Source organism: Protomyctophum parallelum, assembly GCF_964188405.1.
Source record: "Protomyctophum parallelum genome assembly, chromosome: 20".
Lineage (NCBI taxonomy): Eukaryota > Metazoa > Chordata > Actinopteri > Myctophiformes > Myctophidae > Protomyctophum > Protomyctophum parallelum.
Window position 1 is genome coordinate 1,548,746 of NC_139718.1, and position 22,487 is coordinate 1,571,232.

The window sequence follows — 22,487 nt, forward strand, 5'->3', positions numbered from 1 at the left end:
TTACATTATATTATTGTATATTATATACAATATATAATTAATTAATTAATTAATTAATTAATGATATATTATTATTAATGTATTAATTATAATACAATTGCATATTATTATTATTTATTTATATATTGTATATTATATACAATATATAATTAATTAATTATACAGTATTATTAATGTATTAATTATAATACAATTGTAAATTATTATTATTATTATTATTTATTTATATATTGTATTGTATTGTGTGACGTAGCAGGCCATAATAACCAACCAGTCGTGTCGTCACAGTCAGTGAGTCACGTGACACGGGACAGACCGGGAAGTAAAGAAGTCAGTTGAGAGGATTATTTTGATTTGGACCCAGAGGAGGAAAGTTCACCCCCCCTCTACCGTCCCGTCCGGCTTTGTTTACGTTACAACAACAACAACAACAACAACAACAACAACATCATGTCCGCCACGGTGGCCCATCCCCATCATCATCATCACCTTCATCATCATCATCAAAACGGTCGTTCTGAACAGTTTGATGAAGGCGTCGCACGGACCTCCGCACCGCAGCAGGTAGACTAGTACTGTACTGTACTGTACTGTACTCTGTACTGTACTCTGTACGTAAACACACGGCTGTCAGTGTGTCAGAGAGAGGACATCTCGCGTCGTTTCCGCGTCGTTGGCCAGTCACTGGTTCCCAACGTGGGGTCCGGGGACCCCCAGGGGTCCTTGAGGGAGTTCCAGGGGTTCCCTCAGCTAAATGCTTTGATGAATTGAACAATGTGGACCCTGTTGTAAACAAGTGTAACGCTTAATGGTGTCGTCCACTCACAGTTAACAGTCTTTGTACTGAGTTTGTGCTTGAAATGTACTGTAATTCTGCAAACTGTTAATACATATTTCAATCAATCAATCAATCAATGATAGTTTGGAACCAAATGGACCCTAATGGGTCTGTAACTCTGAGAGTGTACAGATGGAACCAAATGGACCCTAAGGGGGGGGGGGGGGGGGGGTGGGGGACCCTGTGTACTCTCTGCTGCCCCGTCTGGTTATGTCAAACTGGGGGTCCTTGAAATTAAACTGGTTTTGCTAGAGCTGTAAACTAAACATCGTCTCTAATTAGGGGGTCCCTGGCATATCTTTTCAAATGGGGGGTCCGTGGGCTAATTAGTGTCAATGTGGGGGGGGGGGTCCTTGACATGAACAAGTTTAGATTGATTTGATTGCATACTTTATTAACATACTTTATTGTGTACAATTGGATTTGGTTCCATTTGTACACTCTCAGAGTTACAGACCCATAAGGGTCCATTTGGTTCCATTTGTACACTCTCAAAGTTACAGACCCATAAGGGTCCATTTTGTACACTCTCAGAGTTACAGACCCATAAGGGTCCATTTTGTACACTCTCAGAGTTACAGACCCATAAGGGTCCATTTTGTACACTCTCAGAGTTACAGACCCATAAGGGTCCATTTTGTACACTCTCAGAGTTACAGACCCATAAGGGTCCATTTTGTACACTCTCAGAGTCACAGACCCATAAGGGTCCATTTTGTACACTCTCAGAGTTACAGACCCATAAGGGTCCATTTTGTACTAGCCCTGTAAACATGACTCTCGTATTCATACGAGAGTCATGACGCAACTTCACCCTGGTTTTTGTCTTGATGCCGATCTACAAGCTCACAACGCGTCGCAGTGCGACGCGTTGTGAACTTGTAGATCGGCTATTTTCAGCATGGAACCAATTGTAAAATGGTTGCATTTTCCCTTCCTAACATTTTAGTCTAGTTTTTATTTGTTGACGAAATTGTCAGAATATTTAGTCTAGTCATCACAGCTTAGTTTTGATTTAGTTTCCATTTAGTTTTCCTCAGTGAAAAAAGGTAGTCGACGAACATTTTTCGTCTTAGTTTTAGTCGACAAAAACAACACTGCTTTAGTCAATACCTTCTATCATTTGGTTTGGTTTGGTAAATGATTCTAGCTGCCGGAAGTTAGTAGTAGAAATGACAGTATGCACTTTCAACCTGTCCATGGGTCCATTTGGTTCCATTTGTACACTCTCAGAGTACAATTAACATTGATTTTACGATATAAATTGGGGGTCCCAGAGATATAAATGCCATTAAATGGGGGGGTCCGTAGACTAATGCATGTCAAACTGGGGGGTCCTTGAAATTGGGGGGTCGGTCGGTGGCCTATATTTTCTAATGGGGGCTGATGAGTCAATGTGGGGGTTCTTGACATGAAAACGTTTGGGAACCATGCAGTGCTCTACGCTGTTTAGTCTTTCCCCAAACATGGACGTTGTTTTAGGTTTATTTAATTAGCACATAGTATAAAACAATAGACAATACATATCAAACAACACAAATACAACGCAAGGAAAGGAAGAAGCCAGGAATCCTCCCCTGTATGGAAGAGGTCATTGATTAGATTCAAAGTTCATTAACCCATTCTGACCTGAGATCAGATTCTAAAAATGTCTGTTTGAAAATGACAGTTTTCTGGAAAAAAAAGCTATGTTTCTATGTCAGTGGTCCTTCGATTTTTCAAAAATAGCAGACCTACAAGCTCGTAGTTCTACAAGCAATGTTGTAGAAGTGGGTCTTGAGCTGTGCTTTAAAAATGTCTATAGAGGCTGCCTGATGAAGGTACAGTGGGAGTTTGTTAAACTACAGAGGCTGCCTGATGAAGGTACAGTGGGAGTTTGTTAAACTACAGAGGCTGCCTGTCGAAGGTACAGTGGGAGTTTGTTAAACTACAGAGGCTGCCTGATGAAGGTACAGTGGGAGTTTGTTAAACTACAGAGGCTGCCTGACGAAGGTACAGTGGGAGTTTGTTAAACTACAGAGGCTGCCTGTCGAAGGTACAGTGGGAGTTTATTAAACTACAGAGGCTGCCTGTCGAAGGTACAGTGGGAGTTTGTTAAACTACAGAGGCTGCCTGTCGAAGGTACAGTGGGAGTTTGTTAAACTACAGAGGCTGCCTGTCGAAGGTACAGTGGGAGTTTGTTAAACTACAGAGGCTGCCTGTCGAAGGTACAGTGGGAGTTTATTAAACTACAGAGGCTGCCTGACGAAGGTACAGTGGGAGCTTGTTCCATGCCGACGGCCCGTAGAAGCAAAAAGCTGCTTCCCCGTATTTTTTAGTTGCCTTTTTTTAGGCAAAGCGAGCAGACCAGCAATGTCCTTAGGGGGCGTTTTGGGATTTTGGGGCGGTTTTGTTGATTTGGGGGTCCCTGTTTGGGATCCACTGATGTAATGTCTGTCTCCTCGTCCAACAGGACGCCTCCAGCGGTAGCAGCAGCAGCCACGCCCCCCGGCAGCTTCCCCCCCCGGCGGCCCCTCCCTCCTCTGACCCCGCTGACCCCACGGCCCGCTGGCCCTACCTGGACGACCCCACCACGCGGGTGCAGCGGCTGGACGACGTGCAGCGCATGGGCACGCTGTTCGGCACGCTCAACAAGGCGCTGCGCCGCGCCGGCTTCTCCCAGATGTACTTCGGGGAGAAGATCGTGGAGCCCGTGGTCATCGTCTTCTTCTGGCTGCTGCTCTGGTTCCTGGGCGTGCAGGCGCTGGGGCTGGTGGGGACGCTCTGCATCATCATCATCTACATCCAGAAGGAGTAGTCTGGGTCTGGGGCTGGGGGGGACGCTCTGCATCATCATCATCTACATCCAGAAGGAGTAGTCTGGGTCTGGGTCTGGGGCTGGGGGGGACGCTCTGCATCATCATCATCTATATACAGAAGGAGTAGAGGTTCTGGTGGTGGTGGGGACGACCGGTCGTCTTCTGTCAAACACCCACCGCAACCCTGGAATGTCTTCAAACTTAAGGCTCATTCATAGTCTGGATCTTCGGTGGTGAGGTGACCACCGCTCCGGTGGTGAGCTGACCACCGTTCCGGTGGTGAGCTGACCACCGTTCCGGTGGTGAGCTGACCACCGTTCCGGTGGTGAGCTGACCACCGTTCCGGTGGTGAGCTGACCACCGCTCCGGTGGTGAGGTGACCACCGCTCCGGTGGTGAGGTGACCACCACTCCGGTGGTGAGGTGACCACCCCACCGCTCCGGTGGTGAGGAGGTGACCACCGCTCCGGTGGTGAGGTGACCACCGCTCCGGTGGTGAGGAGGTGACCACCGCTCCGGTGGTGAGGTGACCACCGCTCCGGTGGTGAGGAGGTGACCACCGCTCCGGTGGTGAGCTGACCACCGCTCCGGTGGTGAGCTGACCACCGCTCCGGAGGTGAGGTGACCACCGCTCCTTTGCTCTTCACCGCGGCTCAGTGACGTCATGTTGTATAGTTGCGGTGGTCACCTCACCACCGATTAAATCCAGACTATGAATAACGCTTTAGCCTCTCTCGCACGATAACCTTGAGAAATATCGACCATCCCCGATGCCGATGTTTATACCGCGAGGCGAAATGGACAAGGCTGCTGAGGGGGAGGGGGGGGGGCTTGAGGTTTTAATTTAGAATTCTCCCCTTGGCTCATCTCTGGTACTATAAGAGAAATATCACACCACTTTGTTTCTTTCAACTCAAGTTTTTCCTTTTTTTTCTTCTATTCAGATCAGGCATTCGAGAATCTAATTAATTTATGTGTTTAATTCAAAGTCTAGCGCATGGTATCGCGACGGCAGCGAAATCCGATTTCGAATGTTTTTCCGCCTCGGCGCGTATTGGAAAAGTGGTCATTTTCCCAGTGCTGTGTTTACCGGGAGCGACGTCACTGGAACTCTCCTTCACGGACATCCGATTGACACGTGGGGGCGTGGCTCCCTCGTCTAAGAGCCCTGGGGGACACCCGGGTCAACTAAGTAGCAGTAGTTCTACCGAGTAGTTCTACCGAGTAGTTCTACCGAGTAGTTCTACTGAGTAGTTCTACCGAGAATAGAGGCTTTATTACACCATGTGGGGAAGCTTGAGCTCGTAGAGCCGCGTGGCTTTTGTGACTAAATCTACGGTTGATTTAGTCGACTAACATGTATTTTTGGCGGGCCTTGATGCCGTCGTAATGACGGATTTTACACTTGCTATGTGAGCTTGTAGATCTGCTATTTTCAGCATGCAACCAAGTGTTAAATGTCTTGTACTGGATCTCTTGTCCACTAGTCCCCTTCCTAACAACATGTGTTTTGGTCCGCCAAAACACATGTCATATCTTATGACATGTAGTCGACTAAAACTAGACTAACACTAAAACATTCCAGGTGACTAAAACTAAATTAAAACTATTCGAGAGACTATGACTAAAACTAAAATAAAAGATTGCTGCCAAAAACAGCTATCAACATGTGCTCTATCATCACTGGATTTAAGTTATTTATTTTGTATTATTCTTTTAGTGGATATAATCTCGATAATATGCTATAAAACGTGAGATTCCGGCTATGGTAATAATAATGGCATGAGCGTTTTTTATTTATTTCTAAGCACAATTTTATACTTTTATTAAAAATGGGCTATTTTCTTTTTGCTAATCTACAAGCTCACGTGTCGCATCACAGCATGATGTCAGCCTCTATAGAGCTGTGTGTGAAGAAGATTTTTTTGGGGGGGAATTTCAATATTGCAATATTATATTTTTGTCCACAATGCACAGCCCTAAAACCAAACTACAGGCAACCCATTTTGGTGTTAGCATTATGTTATGCTTTAGCTATTGAAAAATAGCAGATCTACAAGCTCATAGAACTTGTAGGTCTGCTGTTTTTTGAAAAAAACGAAGAACCACTGACATAGAAACATAGCTTTTTCAGAAAACTGTCAGGATGTAGAAGACATTTATAGAATCTGATCTCAGGTCAGAATGGGTTAATGCCTGATCGTGAGCCTGTAGTGGACTCTTGAGTCAGAACTGATCGTGAGCCTGCAGTGGACTCTTGAGTCAGAACTGATCGTGAGCCTGTAGTGGACTCGTGAGTCTGAACTGATCGTGAGCTCGCGGAAGGAAGTCTTTTCCGTGGGAACAGGCCTAAACGAACTTCATTTGTCACAACACGCGTGTAACGACTAACGAGTGGGTTTGGATAATTATTGTCTTTTGTGCAACAACGTCCTCCATCGTTTGTTGTTGTCATAAAGAAGAGAAAAAAGAGAGAGAGAGAGAGAGGGGAGGGCAGACTGATTTCAGTGGCTTGGACTCTACAGAAGTTTTTCTACAGAAGTGGGTCACATCATGTCTTCACATGGAAGCATGTCATGGGTTCTACAGAAGTTATTCTACAGAAGTGGGTCATATCATGTCTTCACATGGAAGCATGTCATGCAAAGAATGCATGTTCGATCTTCCATGAAATCCTGATTATCTCAGATTATCATCCCATAAGAATCTGCACTTTTCAGTAACTGGTTTGGCTTTAATACCAAGACGACATCCTCGTAATTCTACATGTCGCGTCGCTATACTTGTTCATGAAACACAGCGCTTGTAGTGTGTGTGTGTGTGGCGGGGCTGATCCTTCCCTGGATTCCACAGATCCCAGATCTGTGGATTCCACAGATCCCAGATCCGATAACATTAACAACAACCCCCTTCACGTCATGACGGCCTTATTTTACTTGAATCCATTAGGGAGCGAGGAGAAAAAGTCACATCTAAAGATAGAACACACAGTGTGTGTATATGTGTATATATATATATATATATATATATATATACTGTATATATATACACACACACACACACATAGCAGTCATGGCGGGCAATCGCTACAGTCAGGGACATGCAGATAGTGTTAGAGTGGCAGGGGCACTTTTGGACAAAATAAATAGCAAAAATAGCAGATCTACAACGTGAGAGCTTGTAGATCTGCTCTTTTCGGGGCCCAAACCCAGCACTCTTTACCTAGTGGAGATGCAGGTGTGTAACGACATGGATTTATAAACAAAAATACTTTGTTCAAGTTCAGGAGACTTGCAATTCTCCTGAAGGCTGCCTTCCTTCCAGCATGGAGAGGAGAGGAGAGGCATTTGCATTTCTTTCACCATGTAGTAAACGCTGCATTTGTTGGTCTGGAGAGGAGAGGGCAGTTGTTTTACAGACGGGTAGAAGGGCAGTTGTTTTACAGACGGGTACAAGGGGCAGTTGTTTTACAGACGGGTAAAAGGGGCAGTTGTTTTACAGACGGGTACAAGGGGCAGGGGCTGAAACCCTGGCTACAGTGCAGTATGTTTGCAACATGTCTAAATGTGCATCCATATGACCGGTGGATCCATCTGAAATGTAAATTGTGTCCACAATCAACCTTTTTATTTTATTTCAATGACCAAATTATTCATTAAAGAGCTGGAGAGAGACGTTTAACGTTTAACAAACAAACAAATCACACCCGTGTGAAGTGAGGGGCGCCGGTTATCATCTTCCAACATCGCTACCAATGTGTATTATTATACATCTTTTATGACGTGATTTATCAGACGACATATTTCCAGATGGGGGTCGGCGGCCAAACGCACATCATTCTGGGGGTCCTTGACAACCACTGAATGAGGGTTTTTCAGAAAACGCTCATGATTTAGAAGACATTTTGTAGAATCTGGGTTAAGAGAAGCAAACAACAGGAGAGTGAATTATCGGATGTCACATTTTTAAAATAGTGTTGTTCCCAAATGTGGCCAGAGGGGGGCAGAAATGTAACTAATTCAGTAGCAGTAACATCAGCGTTTTCTCTCAGTCAGTTGATCTTCATATCCATATGAGTGAAGCGGCCGGGGTGACATGTTTATTTTTCAATATCTACCGATATTGACGTCAGACTTCGGTGCTCTATTGTGGCTGATTATACCTGGTTGCGTTCTAAATCAAAGCCTATAGGTTTGACATTGTCATATACAATCATGTATGTAATGTATGTATGAATGTATGTACAAAAAAGATTCTATTCTATAATGGCAAATCACTGTTGACTCACTCTTACCAATGAAATGATGTAATGCTGCATAATTTCTCCCATGTTTGAATACATTATTTAAAATATATATATTTTGTATTTAAAAAAATCAGCTTTGTTCTGTTAAGCACCTCAGGATCAATAAAGGTCTTATCTGACTTCTGCCTGTTGTCTTCCTTATAAAATAGCATTAGGACTGTTCTAGGCGTCGGTGATTTTGACAGCAAATTTACATTTTTCAGTTTCTTGAATTGAGTTCGACACATTTTAAGTCACCGGGAATGTTTCAGTGTTAAATCTAGTTTACTAAATATAAGATTTTAGTCAACTAAATATATCTACAGTTGATTTAGTCGAAATGTGTTTGGTGGCTGATCTTACACTTACAAATGTGTAATAATAGCTACCTCTTCTATTTGGCTCCATCTGCTCCTGTTTAAAGATCTAAATGTATTGTCTATCTATGACATCCTATCTTTCATCTATAAATGCACTTAGCTTCCAAATATGCTTAATTCCTACACCCCTCAAAGAATATTTTAAGACCAACTCTCAAGTTCATGATAATAATACTAGACCATCTGAATCCTGGTCACTAAACTGCCTCCCCCTGGCCAGCCGGGGCGCCTGATGGAGGGGAAAGGAACTGGTTGGAATAACGTGTTCCTTCCACGCGCTACGTCCAACCAGGGAAACTCCCCCCTGTCAGGTGTAAAGGAGCAACTTGGACACTCAGGCATGAAGGAAGCATGAGTTCAAGTCCGTTGCTCTCCCCTTGTCCCCCATATATGGGGACTAGGTTGGTCTCCCCTTGTCCCCCATATATGGGGACTAGGTTGGTGGAGGGTGTGTAGAGTCCAGGATCACATTAGACGATTGACACAGGGGTGAAAAATGGGTTACAAAATCGTGGGATAAAAAATATATATATATACTAGACAATCTGACAATATTCATCCTCCCTTCAGCCGTACCACTCTTAGCCAGTACTCCATAAAAGTCAGAGGTTCTTTACTCTGGAATCCACACATACTTATTGCCAACTGATCTACAAGCTCACGAGCTTCAATGCAACCTGAAGTGTGCTGTTATTATGGAGACAATAATCTGCCACTCAGCCAGAACGCATTTATTTTCATAAACCTCTGCTGTGCCACACCTCGCTGACAGTAGCGTGCTACGTGCGTCTGTCACAATTATTATATCATCCCTCGAGTATAATTGCAGTATAATCGTCCCCATGTGGAAAAAGAAGGGGAAAAAAAGAAAATAAAAACATTTATTTTTAATGTCACAATCCCCTTAAGGGGCAGCCATCGTCACTTTCAGAAGGGGGAGGAGGGGGTGCGAATGTGCTCATTCTATCTCAATGGGATAGTTCCAATGTTTGGAACTATAGCACCATAGCACCCCGCTTTGTCTCAATGGGATAGTTCCAATGTTTGGAACTATAGCACCATAGCACCCCGCTTTGTCTCAATGGGATAGTTCCAATGTTTGGAACTATAGCACCATAGCACCCGCTTTGTCTCAATGGGATAGTTCCAATGTTTGGAACTATAGCACCATAGCACCCCGCTTTGTCTCAATGGGATAGTTCCAATGTTTGGAACTATAGCACAATAGCACCCCACTTTGTCTCAATGGGATAGTTCCTAGTGTTTGGAACTATAGTCCATAGCACCCCGCTTTGTCTCAATGGGATAGTTCCTAGTGTTTGGAACTATAGTCCATAGCACCCCGCTTTGTCTCAATAGGATAGTTCCAATGTTTGGAACTATAGCACAATAGCACCCCACTTTGTCTCAATGGGATAGTTCCTAGTGTTTGGAACTATAGTCCATAGCACCCCGCTTTGTCTCAATGGGATAGTTCCTAGTGTTTGGAACTATAGTCCATAGCACCCCGCTTTGTCTCAATGGGATAGTTCCTAATGTTTGGAACTATAGCCCATAGCACCCCGCTTTGTCTCAATGGGATAGTTCCAATGTTTGGAACTATAGCCCATAGCACCCCACTTTGTCTCAATGGGATAGTTCCAATGTGTGGAACTATAGCCCACAGCTCCCTCTGGTACTAAAACAATAAATTAAGATAATAAATAAATTAACCCTATATCGCTGATGTTGGGTAGAAACCTTGTATCGTCGTATTTAATGGCACATTGTGAGCTTGTAAATCGGCCATTTCTGCAAAATAAAATAAAATAAAGGTGATAGTGGTTAAGTGTTCCATGATATTATTGAACCATTAAAGAGCTTGTGACAAAAGGAAGGAACAAAGGTTCTTTTGCCCCCATGTCATGTAGTAAGTAAGTGTTTTGGACATTCAAGGTTGAGACCCCAAAATCATTTACATTTATGTGTGTGTGTGTGTGTGTGTGTGTGTGTGTGCTTAATCCAGTTCAGGACAGGAACCCCTTTTGGTGTTTTAACCCATTCTGACCCGAGATCAGATTCATACGAGGTTTCCGCCGGACAAACACTGGGTCTGATTAACCCATTCTGACCTGAGATCAGATTCTAGAAATGTCAGTCCCTCTTCGATTTTTCAAAAATAGCAGACCTACAAGCTCGTATCGCGCCACTCGGTGGCGCGATATGAGCTTGTAGATCTGCTATTTTTAAATAGCTAAAGCATAACATGATGCCGACACCAAAATGGGTGCCCGGTCAGAATGGGTTAAACATGATTATTATTATTATTAGCTGTTGAAAAATAGCAGATCTACAAGCTCATAATAGTACAGATCTGCTATTTTTGAAAAAACCTGTGAAAATGTAGTGCAAATCTTTGAATATATATTCTTTCAGTGCAAACGTTTTTAACTCAAATCTTTGCTTCTGTTTTCTGACATTTTGTAGAATCTGATCATATATCATCACAATAGTATAATATCCCAAATCACAGACAATATCCAGTCTGACATGATATGATATGGATATAAATAATGTAATCAATAATACTGATACTAGGGGATGTCCCCATCCGATTCCAATCATTTGAAAATGACGCGACCGAGTGCCGCGCTACGAGCTTGTAGACAAATCAAGAAAATGTGGCCCAAACCTTTGAATATACAGTATATTGAGCAACGTTTTTAAATCAAATCTTTGCTTCTGGGTGGGGTGGGGGGGGGGTCCTTGAAACAACATTTTCATATATCTTCGGGGGTCCTTGACATGACAATGTTTGAGAACAACTGACTATAGAAACATGAGGTGTTGTATTTGGGCCCAACTTCACCTAGACCTTAATAAACATGATCATGAATACTTAATAATCTGCTTCCAGTCACTAGTTTAAAGTCTCATTTCTAATGTCATAATATTATTATTTATTATTATTTTATTTATTTTTATATATTTAATGATGGTCCCATTTATTAAAATAATTACCATAAAGTTGTGTATGTTCTGAGGGGCGTGGCTACCATTACAGTCTATGATCAGGATTCCCCTCCCACTCTAGTCAAAATAAAAACCAACGGAGAAGAAGGGGGGAAGTCCCGCCTCGTTGTCTGGGCCAGCCAATGGGCCAGCTGGGCCCAAACGGATCTAGAAAGATGGCGATTTACAGTTCAAGGACTGACAGGCTTCATCTTACGTCCATATCAGACCCGGAGAACGCTTTGTCCATATTTTTTTTTACAGTCTATGGTTTTAACACAATGAGTGCCAGGGACTTTCTTCAAAATAAAAGGCGCTAGAGAAGATATGGGAGATTTTACTCTGAAAAGCCCCGTTTTCCTTGTGGCGCAAAATCATTGAATACATGACATAGTCTTTCCCAGTGAACGTTTTTAACTTTGCTTCTGGGGGGGGGGGGGGGGGGGGGTCCCTGGAACAACATATTTTGAGATGGAGGTCGGCAGCCAATCACAGATCACTTTGGGGGTCCTTGACATGACGACAGTCTGAGAGCCAATGACACAGAAACATTGTTTTAGTTTTTTTAAACCCATTCTGACCTGAGATCAGATTCTATAAATGTCTTCTACATCCTGACAGTTTTCTGAAAAAGCTATGTTTCTATGTCAGTCGTTCTTCGATTTTTCAAAAAATAGCAGACCTACAAGCTGCTATTTTTCAATAGCTAAATTATAACATAATGTTTAAAACACCAAAAACTGTCCTGATTTTTAGGAGCCATTCAGTAGAATCTGATCTCCAGGTCTTCTTAACGCATTAAGGCCTGACGTCAAAACAAAGAAAAAATGCCCTCAAAAGGCAGTTTTCAGAAATACCCGTTTCTATATCAAGTCGCTCTCAAACGTTTTCATGTCAAGGACCCCCAGAGACGATATGTAATTGGCCGCCTCCCCCCCCCCCCCCGCCCCCCATCTGTAGTTCCAGGGACGCCCCCCCCCCCCCCCCCGTTGTAGTTCCAGGGGCGCCCCCCCCCCCCCCCCCCGTTGTAGTTCCAGGGACACGCCCTCACGTCGTCAGTCGAAGACGCCCGGCCGGCAGGTGAGCGCCATCATGTCGGGCGTGGAGCGGTAGGAGTCCATGAGGAAGTCGCAGTGGGCGTGGAGCACGGCCAGCGCCACGTTCCACTGGCGGTGGGCGCGGTCCCAGGGGTTCCGCCGGAGGTCGAGGGTCACGCGCCGGGCGGGGGGGCTCTGCTCCAGGCGCCGCGCCAGGTCCATCAGGTCGGCCGCCTGGATGCTGGTGGAGCTGAGGGGGGAGAAACAAGAAGAAGAAGAAGAAGAAAATCATTCAAGTTTCCCGTCTGTCCATTGGTTCCCGCAGCGCCATGGCTGAACTGGGGAAGGGGAGCACTTGATTGCCGTCAAAATGACCAATCCAAGTTGTACCGTGAACACCGAGCGTATAGAACAGGGGTGGGAAACTGGCAGCCCCCACCTTCACTTAACCGCCTTATGGCTGTTGACGTAATTGACGTAATCGTTTAATCCCCTGTAATCGGGGATTACTCTGGAGTGAGTGTGGAACTATATAGTGGCCCTCTGGAGTGAGTGTGGAACTATAGTGGCCCTCTGGAGTGAGTGTGGAACTATAGTGGCCCCTCTGGAGTGAGTGTGGAACTATAGTGGCCCTCTGGAGTGAGTGTGGAACTATAGTGGCCCTCTGGAGTGAGTGTGGAACTATAGTGGCCCTCTGGAGTGAGTGTGGAACTATAGTGGCCCTCTGGAGTGAGTGTGGAACTATAGTGGCCCTCTGGAGTGAGTGTGGAACTATAGTGGCCCTCTGGAGTGAGTGTGGAACTATAGTGGCCCTCTGGAGTGAGTGTGGAACTATAGTGGCCCTCTGGAGTGAGTGTGGAACTATAGTGGCCCTCTGGAGTGAGTGTGGAACTATAGTGGCCCTCTGGAGTGAGTGTGGAACTATAGTGGCCCTCTGGAGTGAGTGTGGAACTATAGTGGCCCTCTGGAGTGAGTGTGGAACTATAGTGGCCCTCTGGAGTGAGTGTGGAACTATAGTGGCCCTCTGGAGTGAGTGTGGAACTATAGAGGCCCTCTGGAGTGAGTGTGGAACTATAGTGGCCCTATGGAGTGAGTGTGGAACTATAGTGGCCCTCTGGAGTGAGTGTGGAACTATAGTGGCCCTATGGAGTGAGTGTGGAACTATAGTGGCCCTATGGAGTGAGTGTGGAACTATAGTGGCCCTCTGGAGTGAGTGTGGAACTATAGTGGCCCTCTGGAGTGAGTGTGGAACTATAGTGGCCCTCTGGAGTGAGTGTGGAACTATAGTGGCCCTCTGGAGTGAGTGTGGAACTATAGAGGCCCTCTGGAGTGAGTGTGGAACTATAGTGGCCCTCTGGAGTGAGTGTGGAACTATAGAGGCCCTCTGGAGTGAGTGTGGAACTATAGAGGCCCTCTGGAGTGAGTGTGGAACTATAGTGGCCCTATGGAGTGAGTGTGGAACTATAGTGGCCCTCTGGAGTGAGTGTGGAACTATAGTGGCCCTATGGAGTGAGTGTGGAACTATAGTGGCCCTATGGAGTGAGTGTGGAACTATAGTGGCCCTCTGGAGTGAGTGTGGAACTATAGTGGCCCTCTGGAGTGAGTGTGGAACTATAGTGGCCCTCTGGAGTGAGTGTGGAACTATAGTGGCCCTCTGGAGTGAGTGTGGAACTATAGTGGCCCTCTGGAGTGAGTGTGGAACTATAGTGGCCCTATGGAGTGAGTGTGGAACTATAGTGGCCCTCTGGAGTGAGTGTGGAACTATAGTGGCCCTATGGAGTGAGTGTGGAACTATAGTGGCCCTCTGGAGTGAGTGTGGAACTATAGTGGCCCTCTGGAGTGAGTGTGGAACTATAGTGGCCCTCTGGAGTGAGTGTGGAACTATAGTGGCCCTCTGGAGTGAGTGTGGAACTATAGTGGCCCTCTGGAGTGAGTGTGGAACTATAGTGGCCCTCTGGAGTGAGTGTGGAACTATAGTGGCCCTCTGGAGTGAGTGTGGAACTATAGTGGCCCTCTGGAGTGAGTGTGGAACTATAGTGGCCCTCTGGAGTGAGTGTGGAACTATAGTGGCCCTATGGAGTGAGTGTGGAACTATAGTGGCCCTCTGGAGTGAGTGTGGAACTATAGTGGCCCTCTGGAGTGAGTGTGGAACTATATAGTGGCCCTCTGGAGTGAGTGTGGAACTATAGTGGCCCTCTGGAGTGAGTGTGGAACTATAGTGGCCCTCTGGAGTGAGTGTGGAACTATAGTGGCCCTCTGGAGTGAGTGTGGAACTATAGTGGCCCTCTGGAGTGAGTGTGGAACTATAGAGGCCCTCTGGAGTGAGTGTGGAACTATATAGTGGTCCTCTGGGGTGAGTGTGGAACTATAGTGGCCCTATGGAGTGAGTGTGGAACTATAGAGGCCCTCTGGAGTGAGTGTGGAACTATAGAGGCCCTCTGGAGTGAGTGTGGAACTATATAGTAATAATAATAATAATAATAATAATAATAATAATAAACTTTATTTATATAGCACCTTTCATACATAAATGTAGCTCAAAGTGCTTTACAGAGCAGAGAAGATAATAAAAACAAAAGCAAAATAAAACAGCATTAAAACAGGCAAGCAGTTAAAACAATAGGACAATAACGCAGTGTCAAATCCGGAGAAGGCAGTGGTACAAAGATAAGAACAGATAAAATAAGGCAACGACATTTAAAAATAGTAAAAAAACAAAAAACAAAAAAAACACTTAAAAGCTATGTTGTAGAGGTGGGTCTTGAGCTGAGCTTTAAAAATGTCTACAGAGGCTGCCTGACGAAGGTACAGTGGGAGCTTGTTCCATGCCGACGGCCCGTAGAAGCAAAAAGCTGCTTCCCCGTATTTTTTAGTTGCCATTGTTTTAGGCAGAGCGAGCAGGCCAGCAGTGGAAGACCTTAGGGGCCGGTTTGGGACATATTTAGGCAGGCAGTCATGTAGGTAGGAAGGTGCGAGACCATTAAGACCTAAAAACAACAGGAAGCCAGTGCAGTGATGCCAAAACTGGAGTAATATGTTCTCTCATCTTAGTTCTAGTTAAAACTCTAGCTGCTGCATTTTGTACACGTTGTAATCTGTCAGTTGTTTTCTTATTAGGCAGTCCTGAAAAGAGCGCATTGCAGTAGTCAAATAGTAGCCCTTTGGAGTGAGTGTGGAACTATAGTGGCCCTCTGGAGTGAGTGTGGAACTATAGTGGCCCTCTGGAGTGAGTGTGGAACTATATAGTGGCCCTCTGGAGTGAGTGTGGAACTATAGTGGCCCTCTGGAGTGAGTGTGGAACTATATAGTGGCCCTCTGAAGTGAGTGTGGAACTATATAGTGGCCCTCTGGAGTGAGTGTGGAACTATATAGTGGCCCTCTGGAGTGAGTGTGGAACTATATAGTGGTCCTCTGGGGTGAGTGTGGAACTATATAGTGGCCCTCTGGAGTGAGTGTGGAACTATATAGTGGCCCTCTGGGGTGAGTGTGGAACTATATAGTGGCCCTCTGGAGTGAGTGTGGAACTATATAGTGGTCCTCTGCATGGTCAAAGTTGCCCACCCCTGGTATAGAACTTGCCTGATGTCCAGCGAGGTCACATTGCTCTGTGAGGCTCCGCTGAACAGCTCTGCCAGGGTGGACACATTCTTGGCTGCAAAACACAAGGCACTTATTTTCATTCATTACATGGCTTGGTTGAATGCTTTTTGATTTCCGATTGGTCAATCGCTTAACTCATTTAGGTGCGTTCTCATCATAATGACCACTCCGCTGTATAACAGACCTCTGCCTAATTCAGACCCTCTGAGCACCAGCTGCGCCCCCCCGCTTTACTGCTGTTTCCAACATGACAGCCATGTAAACACACACACACACACTAGTGACACACAATGTCATTGATCAACTCACTTCCTTGTTTTCCCACAGTGTTGCAGCCCTGCAGCTGGCCAGACGCAGCCACTTGCGTTTTGGGTCAATGTACTATTTTATGTAATAAGCGCGATAATATCTGGCTAGGTGGTCATTGTCGGGATATAAATCACCTTCAGGGAGGCTCTGAAAGAATTTGTACCACATTTTCGCAATTCTTCAAAAATAGCAGACCTACAAGCTCACGGCGCGGCACTTGGTACTCAAGCTTGTAGATCTGCTATTTTTCAATAGCTAAAGTATAACATAATGCTTAATTCCATATACAAAATACAGTTATTTTCATCTATTTCTATATCCCCTTTACACCCGAGGCCAATTCTAAAACAAATTTCTGAATCATAGCTTCAAATTGACATTTTTTTCCTATAATGATAAAACATTGTTTTAAAAAATAAATGTCACGCTCATATTTTTCCAGTGCATACGGCAGGCCTTGTTGACGGAGTTGGAAGAGATTTTAAAAGTCTGGTTCCAAAAATGAACCAGTATTTAAAGTGTAAAATCCATGATATTTACATTGGAAGCTGGAAGTACCCTCACTAAAAACGCCGGGACAACGCTCCACACGTCCCAAACTCCCTTCTGGCTCCAAAACTGTGGAATGCACTTCCCATTTTCGCCGTAGTCTGAAAACCCACCTTTTCAGACTCCATCATGGCCCATAGCACTTACCCTACCCCCTTAGATAGCATCTGATACAGACTTATAGCATGTTATGTAGACGGCACTATAATTGCATTGTATATAGTCATAGCACGCCATAGTACATATGTATAGCATAGTAGTATATATATATATATATAGTTTATATGTATAGTCTCATAATATAGATATTCCACTGTTACTTTCGTAGCTTACGCATGTTTTATGATAAATGCTTTTGTGATGTATTCCCATGCTTTTGTTCTTGATTATTGTAAGTCGCTCTGGATTAAGAGCGTCTGCTAAATGCCTAAATTGTAAATTGTAATGAATGAGCCCGACTGGAAAATGTCTAAGTGGGAGAGGGCGGGGCTTAGCTAAAGGTGAAAAGGGTGACGGTTCTGACACAGGCTCAGTGAATGCAGTGACCATACGGACCTAGACGGTTCTGACACAGGCTCAGTGAATGCAGTGACGAGGCCGTCTTCACACACTCCACCAGCTGACGTAAGGCCTTCTCCTTGTTCTTCCTCCCAGAGAACTTATCCAGAAGACGACAGTCCCTCAGCTTCAGCTCTGGAGAGTGGCACGCACGCACACACGCACAGACACAGACACAGACACAGACACAGACACAGACACAGACACACACACACACACACACACACACACACACACCATTTAACAAGGTTAATATTGTTATAATTAAACCTAGAAGTGGAAAAAAACAAAAAAAACAAGCAATAACAATAACAGACATAAGTTCGTGTACGAATGGAAACAATTCCAGTTCCATTCGTACACTCTCAGAGTTACATCAACATTGATTTTACAATATATAAACCGGGGGTAGCCTAATGCATGTCAAACTTGGAATGTCCTATAGAGGGTCTGCGCATGCTTAAAGTGAATGGCACATCGAGTGGCAAAGCAACATGCAAAGTGAGCTTAACATTGTTTAACAGATTCTATACATAGGTCGTCTGAGAACGTCATAAGGATCCCGAAATATTAGTACTATTGACGTGTGAGGACGTCCTAGCGACGTCCCAGCGACGCAGGGCGAGATAAGAATATTCAGAATTCTTCCTATTTTTTTCTTTGGCATTTCGCTTTTCGCTTGCCGTATGCTAACGCTCTGTGCAACTATTAGCTTGTCATTGACTCCCATGTTACGCGGCGGAAAGAATGACTCGTATCTCCTAATCCAGGGCGCTCTCCGTGGTGATGAATGGAGCGATATGCTGGCGCTTCATTTCTGCTCATCATCCGTCTCTCCCGCAAAATATGAACGCTTTTTGGAGCGTAAAACAATATATTAAGATGATCGGGGATGTGAGGTCCCTTTGTAAAGTCAACTTTTTTAGGCAAGTTGTTTCATGGCTTTCAAAGTAAAAGCGATCAGACAACTCTGGCACTCTATAGCCTTTATTTTGAAGGCACTTCCGGTACTAAATGTGTTAACGTCGTTTAATGCAATCAGATAGGACTTTTCTGTGTGGATGTCTGGGCCGTCAAGGCCAGAAAGTAGTTTTTAGCCACTTTATTCCACTGTTACGTTCTTAGCTTACGCATGTTTCATGATAAATACTTTATAATATATGTGATGTATTGCCATGCTTTTTTGTTCTTGCTTAACCCATTGACGCCTGGTGCAACGTATACGTTGTTCTACCCTTGATGCCGGCGCGCGCTCTCTGTGTCTCATCAGCTATTGCTATACATGTAGCAACATAACTATTTTTTTAAAAATCAGAAACCTTAGGTCAGGCCCTAGAAGGCGTTCCCAGATTCGGCCTCAGGCATCAATGGGTTAATGTAAGTCGCTCTGGATTAAGAGCGTCTGATAAATTGTAAATCGTAAATAGCGCCCAAGCGATTTATAGCAGTGGGGGGCACTTTTACCGACGGACCGGATGTTATCCCGGATGTGGCTGAAGCAGCTAGATGTAGCTAGATGTAGCTAGATGTAGCTAGTTACCTTCTAACGGACAGGTGGTCACCACCTTGAGGAGGTCGGGCAGACAGTCGTCCAGGTTCACGTCCTCCAAGTGCAGATTCCTCAAGCGTCTGTTGGACTCTAAACAGAAAGGATCACACGCGGTGTGTTTAAGTGACGTTGACACGACCAACCGGTGACTGTCGGGAGTCAATCCACCGACACAAACACACATTACTCAACACATTTAGGCCTGACGTATAAAATGTCAAGGACCCCAAAAACAGATTTAATTGGCCCGCCGACACCCATCTGAAAATATGTTGTTTCTGTTCGCTCTGAAAGAATATATATTCAAAGATTTGCGCCACATTTTCAAGATCTTTCACAAATAGCAGACCTACGCTACAAGCTCATAGCGCGGCACTCGGTGCCGTGCTATGAGCTTGTAGATCTGCTATTTTTTATTAGCCATTAGGTAAAGTATAACACGATGCTTCAAACACCAAAAGGGGTTCAACGCCCAGAATGGGTTAACACATCAGGACCTGGGGCCCATTCTACCAATGCCTTCTCAACCCAATCTGCCCCGCCTGTTGGCCCATTTGGGCCTGATAAAACATGTCTTTTTAATCCATTATCTCCCTTACACGACTACGTCACGCGTTGGGATCACGTGACCGGGAAAAAAGTCAGTGAGCCTGGCACTGACAGTGTTGTTTTCGTCGACAAAAACGAAGGCGAAAAATGTTCGTCGACTAACTTTTTCCACTGACAAAAACTAAATGGAAACTAAGATATGATGACTAAAACTAAGACTAAATAAACTGACAATTTCGTCAACCTGTAGATCGGCTATTTTCACCAAGTGTAAAAACAGTCCTTACGACGGCATCAATGCCTGACAAAATACATTTTAGTCGACTGAATCAACTGTTGATTCGGTGGGCTGAAATGGTACCTGTGACGCAGAGTATCGTACCTGTGGGTTAGGGTTTAGGGGTTAGGGGTTAGGGGTTAGAGGGTACCTGTGACGCAGAGTATCGTACCTGTGGGTTAGGGTTAGGGCTTAGGGGGTACCTGTGACGCAGAGTATCGTACCTGTGGGTTAGGGTTAGGGCTTAGAGGGTACCTGTGACGCAGAGTATCGTACCTGTGGGTTAGGGTTAGGGTTAGAGGGTACCTGTGACGCAGACTAGGAGCTGGCGGTGTGAGGGTTAGGGTTAGGGTTAGGGGTTAGAGGGTACCTGTGACGCAGAGTATCGTACCTGTGGGTTAGGGTTAGGGTTAGAGGGTACCTGTGACGCAGACTAGGAGCTGGCGGTGTGAGGGTTAGGGTTAGGGTTAGGGGTTAGAGGGTACCTGTGACGCAGAGTATCGTACCTGTGGGTTAGGGGTTAGGGGTTAGGGGGTACCTGTGACGCAGACTAGGAGCTGGCGGTGTGAGGGTTAGGGGTTAGGGTTAGGGCTTAGGGGTTAGGGGTTAGAGGGTACCTGTGACGCAGACTAGGAGCTGGCGGTGTGAGGGTTAGGGTTAGGGTTAGGGGTTAGGGTTAGGGGTTAGGGTTAGGGGTTAGGGGTTAGGGTTAGGGGTTAGGGGTTAGGGTTAGGGTTAGGGGTTAGGGGTTAGGGGGTACCTGTGACGCAGACTAGGAGCTGGCGGTGTGAGGACCCCGCCGGCGGTCTCAGGCCGCGGACGTGCAGAGACGTGAGGTGAGGACATCTCTTCAGGACGGACGTCACCACGGCCACGTCCGTCTCCACCGAGGACACCTTCACCGAGAGACGCTCCAGACGCAGCTCTGTGGGGGGGGAAACGGATAAGGATTTAGGACACCTTCACCGAGAGACGCTCCAGACGCAGCTCTGTGGGGGGGGGGGGGGGCGGAAACGGATTTATTTAGCATGTAGTACAAAAAATAGACAATAACACATCAAAGAACAAAAATACAATGCAAGGAAGGGAAGAAGCCAGCGGGCTTATTTGGAATCCTTTCCTGTAGGAAGAGGTCATTGGTTTAAACAGATTAAAAGTCCATAAAGAACAGTAAAAAAGTCTTCAAGTTGGCAAAGGGGGGCAGCTGTGCAGTAAAGAAATAAAACCACACAGACTGCACAAAAAACGGAAATAAACAATACAACAACAACAAACACACAAAAGAAAATATAACGCATCAAAGTAAAACACAGAGAGGAAGAAATAAGATATTTCTTTAGATGTTTTTTTTTAATATTGGCAAGGATAATGAGGATTTAAGTGAAGCATCTAGGGAGTTCCATAAGCTACGGATAAGCGGTTGAAGATGGATGGATGGATTTCTTCTTCTGTTTTCTACATGAATATAACCACATTATAACCATATAAAATGAAATGGGAGTTAAATGCTGCCATTTGTAAAAAAGAAAAAAGGCAAAATATGACTCCTAACGTGGTTGAAGTGGGACTCATCAAATGTCCCTGGGACTCATTTCTAAAAGACCATCCCTGCATCCTGGGACTCATTTCTAAAAGACCATCCCTGCATCCTGGGACTCATTTCTAAAAGACCATCCCTGCATCCTGGGACTCATTTCTAAAAGACCATCCCTGCATCCTGGGACTCATCTCTAAAAGACCATCCCTGCATCCTGGGACTCATTTCTAAAAAGACCATCCCTGCATCCTGGGACTCATTTCTAAAAGACCATCCCTGCATCCTGGGACTCATTACATTGAAAACCTAGAGGGTATGCGCGTGACATCATCATCAAACCAGGAAGTTATGCGGGGAAGCTTTACTGAGGGGCAAAAAACTACTTTCTGGCCTCGACAGCCCAGACATCCACACAGAAAACTACTTTCTGGCCTCGACAGCCCCAGACATCCACACAGAAAACTACTTTATGGCCTCGACAGCCCCATACATCCACACAGAAAACTACTTTCTGGCCTCGACAGCCCAGACATCCACACAGAAAACTACTTTCTGGCCTCGACAGCCCCAGACATCCACACAGAAAACTACTTTCTGGCCTCGACAGCCCCAGACATCCACACAGAAAACTACTTTCTGGCCTCGACAGCCCCAGACATCCACACAGAAAACTACTTTCTGGCCTCGACAGCCCCAGACATCCACACAGAAAACTACTTTCTGTACCTCGACAGCCCAGACATCCACACAGAAAACTACTTTCTGGCCTCGACAGCCCCAGACATCCACACAGAAAACTACTTTCTAGCCTCGACAGCCCCAGACATCCACACAGAAAACTACTTTCTAGCCTCGACAGCCCATACATCCACACAGAAAACTACTTTCTGGCCTCGACAGCCCCAGACATCCACACAGAAAACTACTTTCTGGCCTCGACAGCCCCAGACATCCACACAGAAAACTACTTTCTGGCCTCGACAGCCCCAGACATCCACACAGAAAACTACTTTCTAGCCTCGACAGCCCCAGACATCCACACAGAAAACTACTTTCTAGCCTCGACAGCCCCAGACATCCACACAGAAAACTACTTTCTGGTCTCGACAGCCCCAGACATCCACACAGAAAACTACTTTCTGGTCTCGACAGCCCCAGACATCCACACAGAAAACTACTTTCTGGCCTCGACAGCCCCAGACATCCACACAGAAAACTATTTTCTGGCCTC

The 22,487-nt window shown here is 45.3% G+C and overlaps 2 protein-coding genes across 4 annotated transcripts in view; one reads left to right on the top strand and one right to left on the bottom strand.

Annotated features, from left to right (window-relative positions):
• Positions 1–354: 354 nt before the first annotated feature.
• fam241a (family with sequence similarity 241 member A) lies at positions 355–3,646 on the top strand. Its single transcript, XM_083792483.1, has 2 exons — positions 355–564; positions 3,291–3,646. Exons 1-2 carry the CDS (start codon positions 451–453, stop codon positions 3,633–3,635), a joined length of 459 nt encoding a protein of 152 aa, XP_083648609.1. The 5' UTR covers positions 355–450; the 3' UTR covers positions 3,636–3,646.
• Positions 3,647–12,330: 8,684 nt separating this feature from the next.
• LOC310878249 (uncharacterized protein) overlaps positions 12,331–22,487 on the bottom strand; it is a 50,010-nt gene continuing 39,853 nt past the window's right edge. For all 3 annotated transcript variants that reach the window (XM_083792470.1, XM_083792469.1, XM_083792471.1), the window contains 5 exons: positions 20,480–20,644; positions 18,885–18,983; positions 17,342–17,479; positions 15,908–15,980; positions 12,331–12,578 (listed from right to left, as the gene is read on the bottom strand). In XM_083792470.1, coding sequence (XP_083648596.1) covers positions 12,347–12,578; positions 15,908–15,980; positions 17,342–17,479; positions 18,885–18,983; positions 20,480–20,644 — 707 coding nt within the window. In that variant the 3' untranslated portion in view covers positions 12,331–12,346. The remainder of the gene's footprint in view (positions 12,579–15,907; positions 15,981–17,341; positions 17,480–18,884; positions 18,984–20,479; positions 20,645–22,487) is intronic.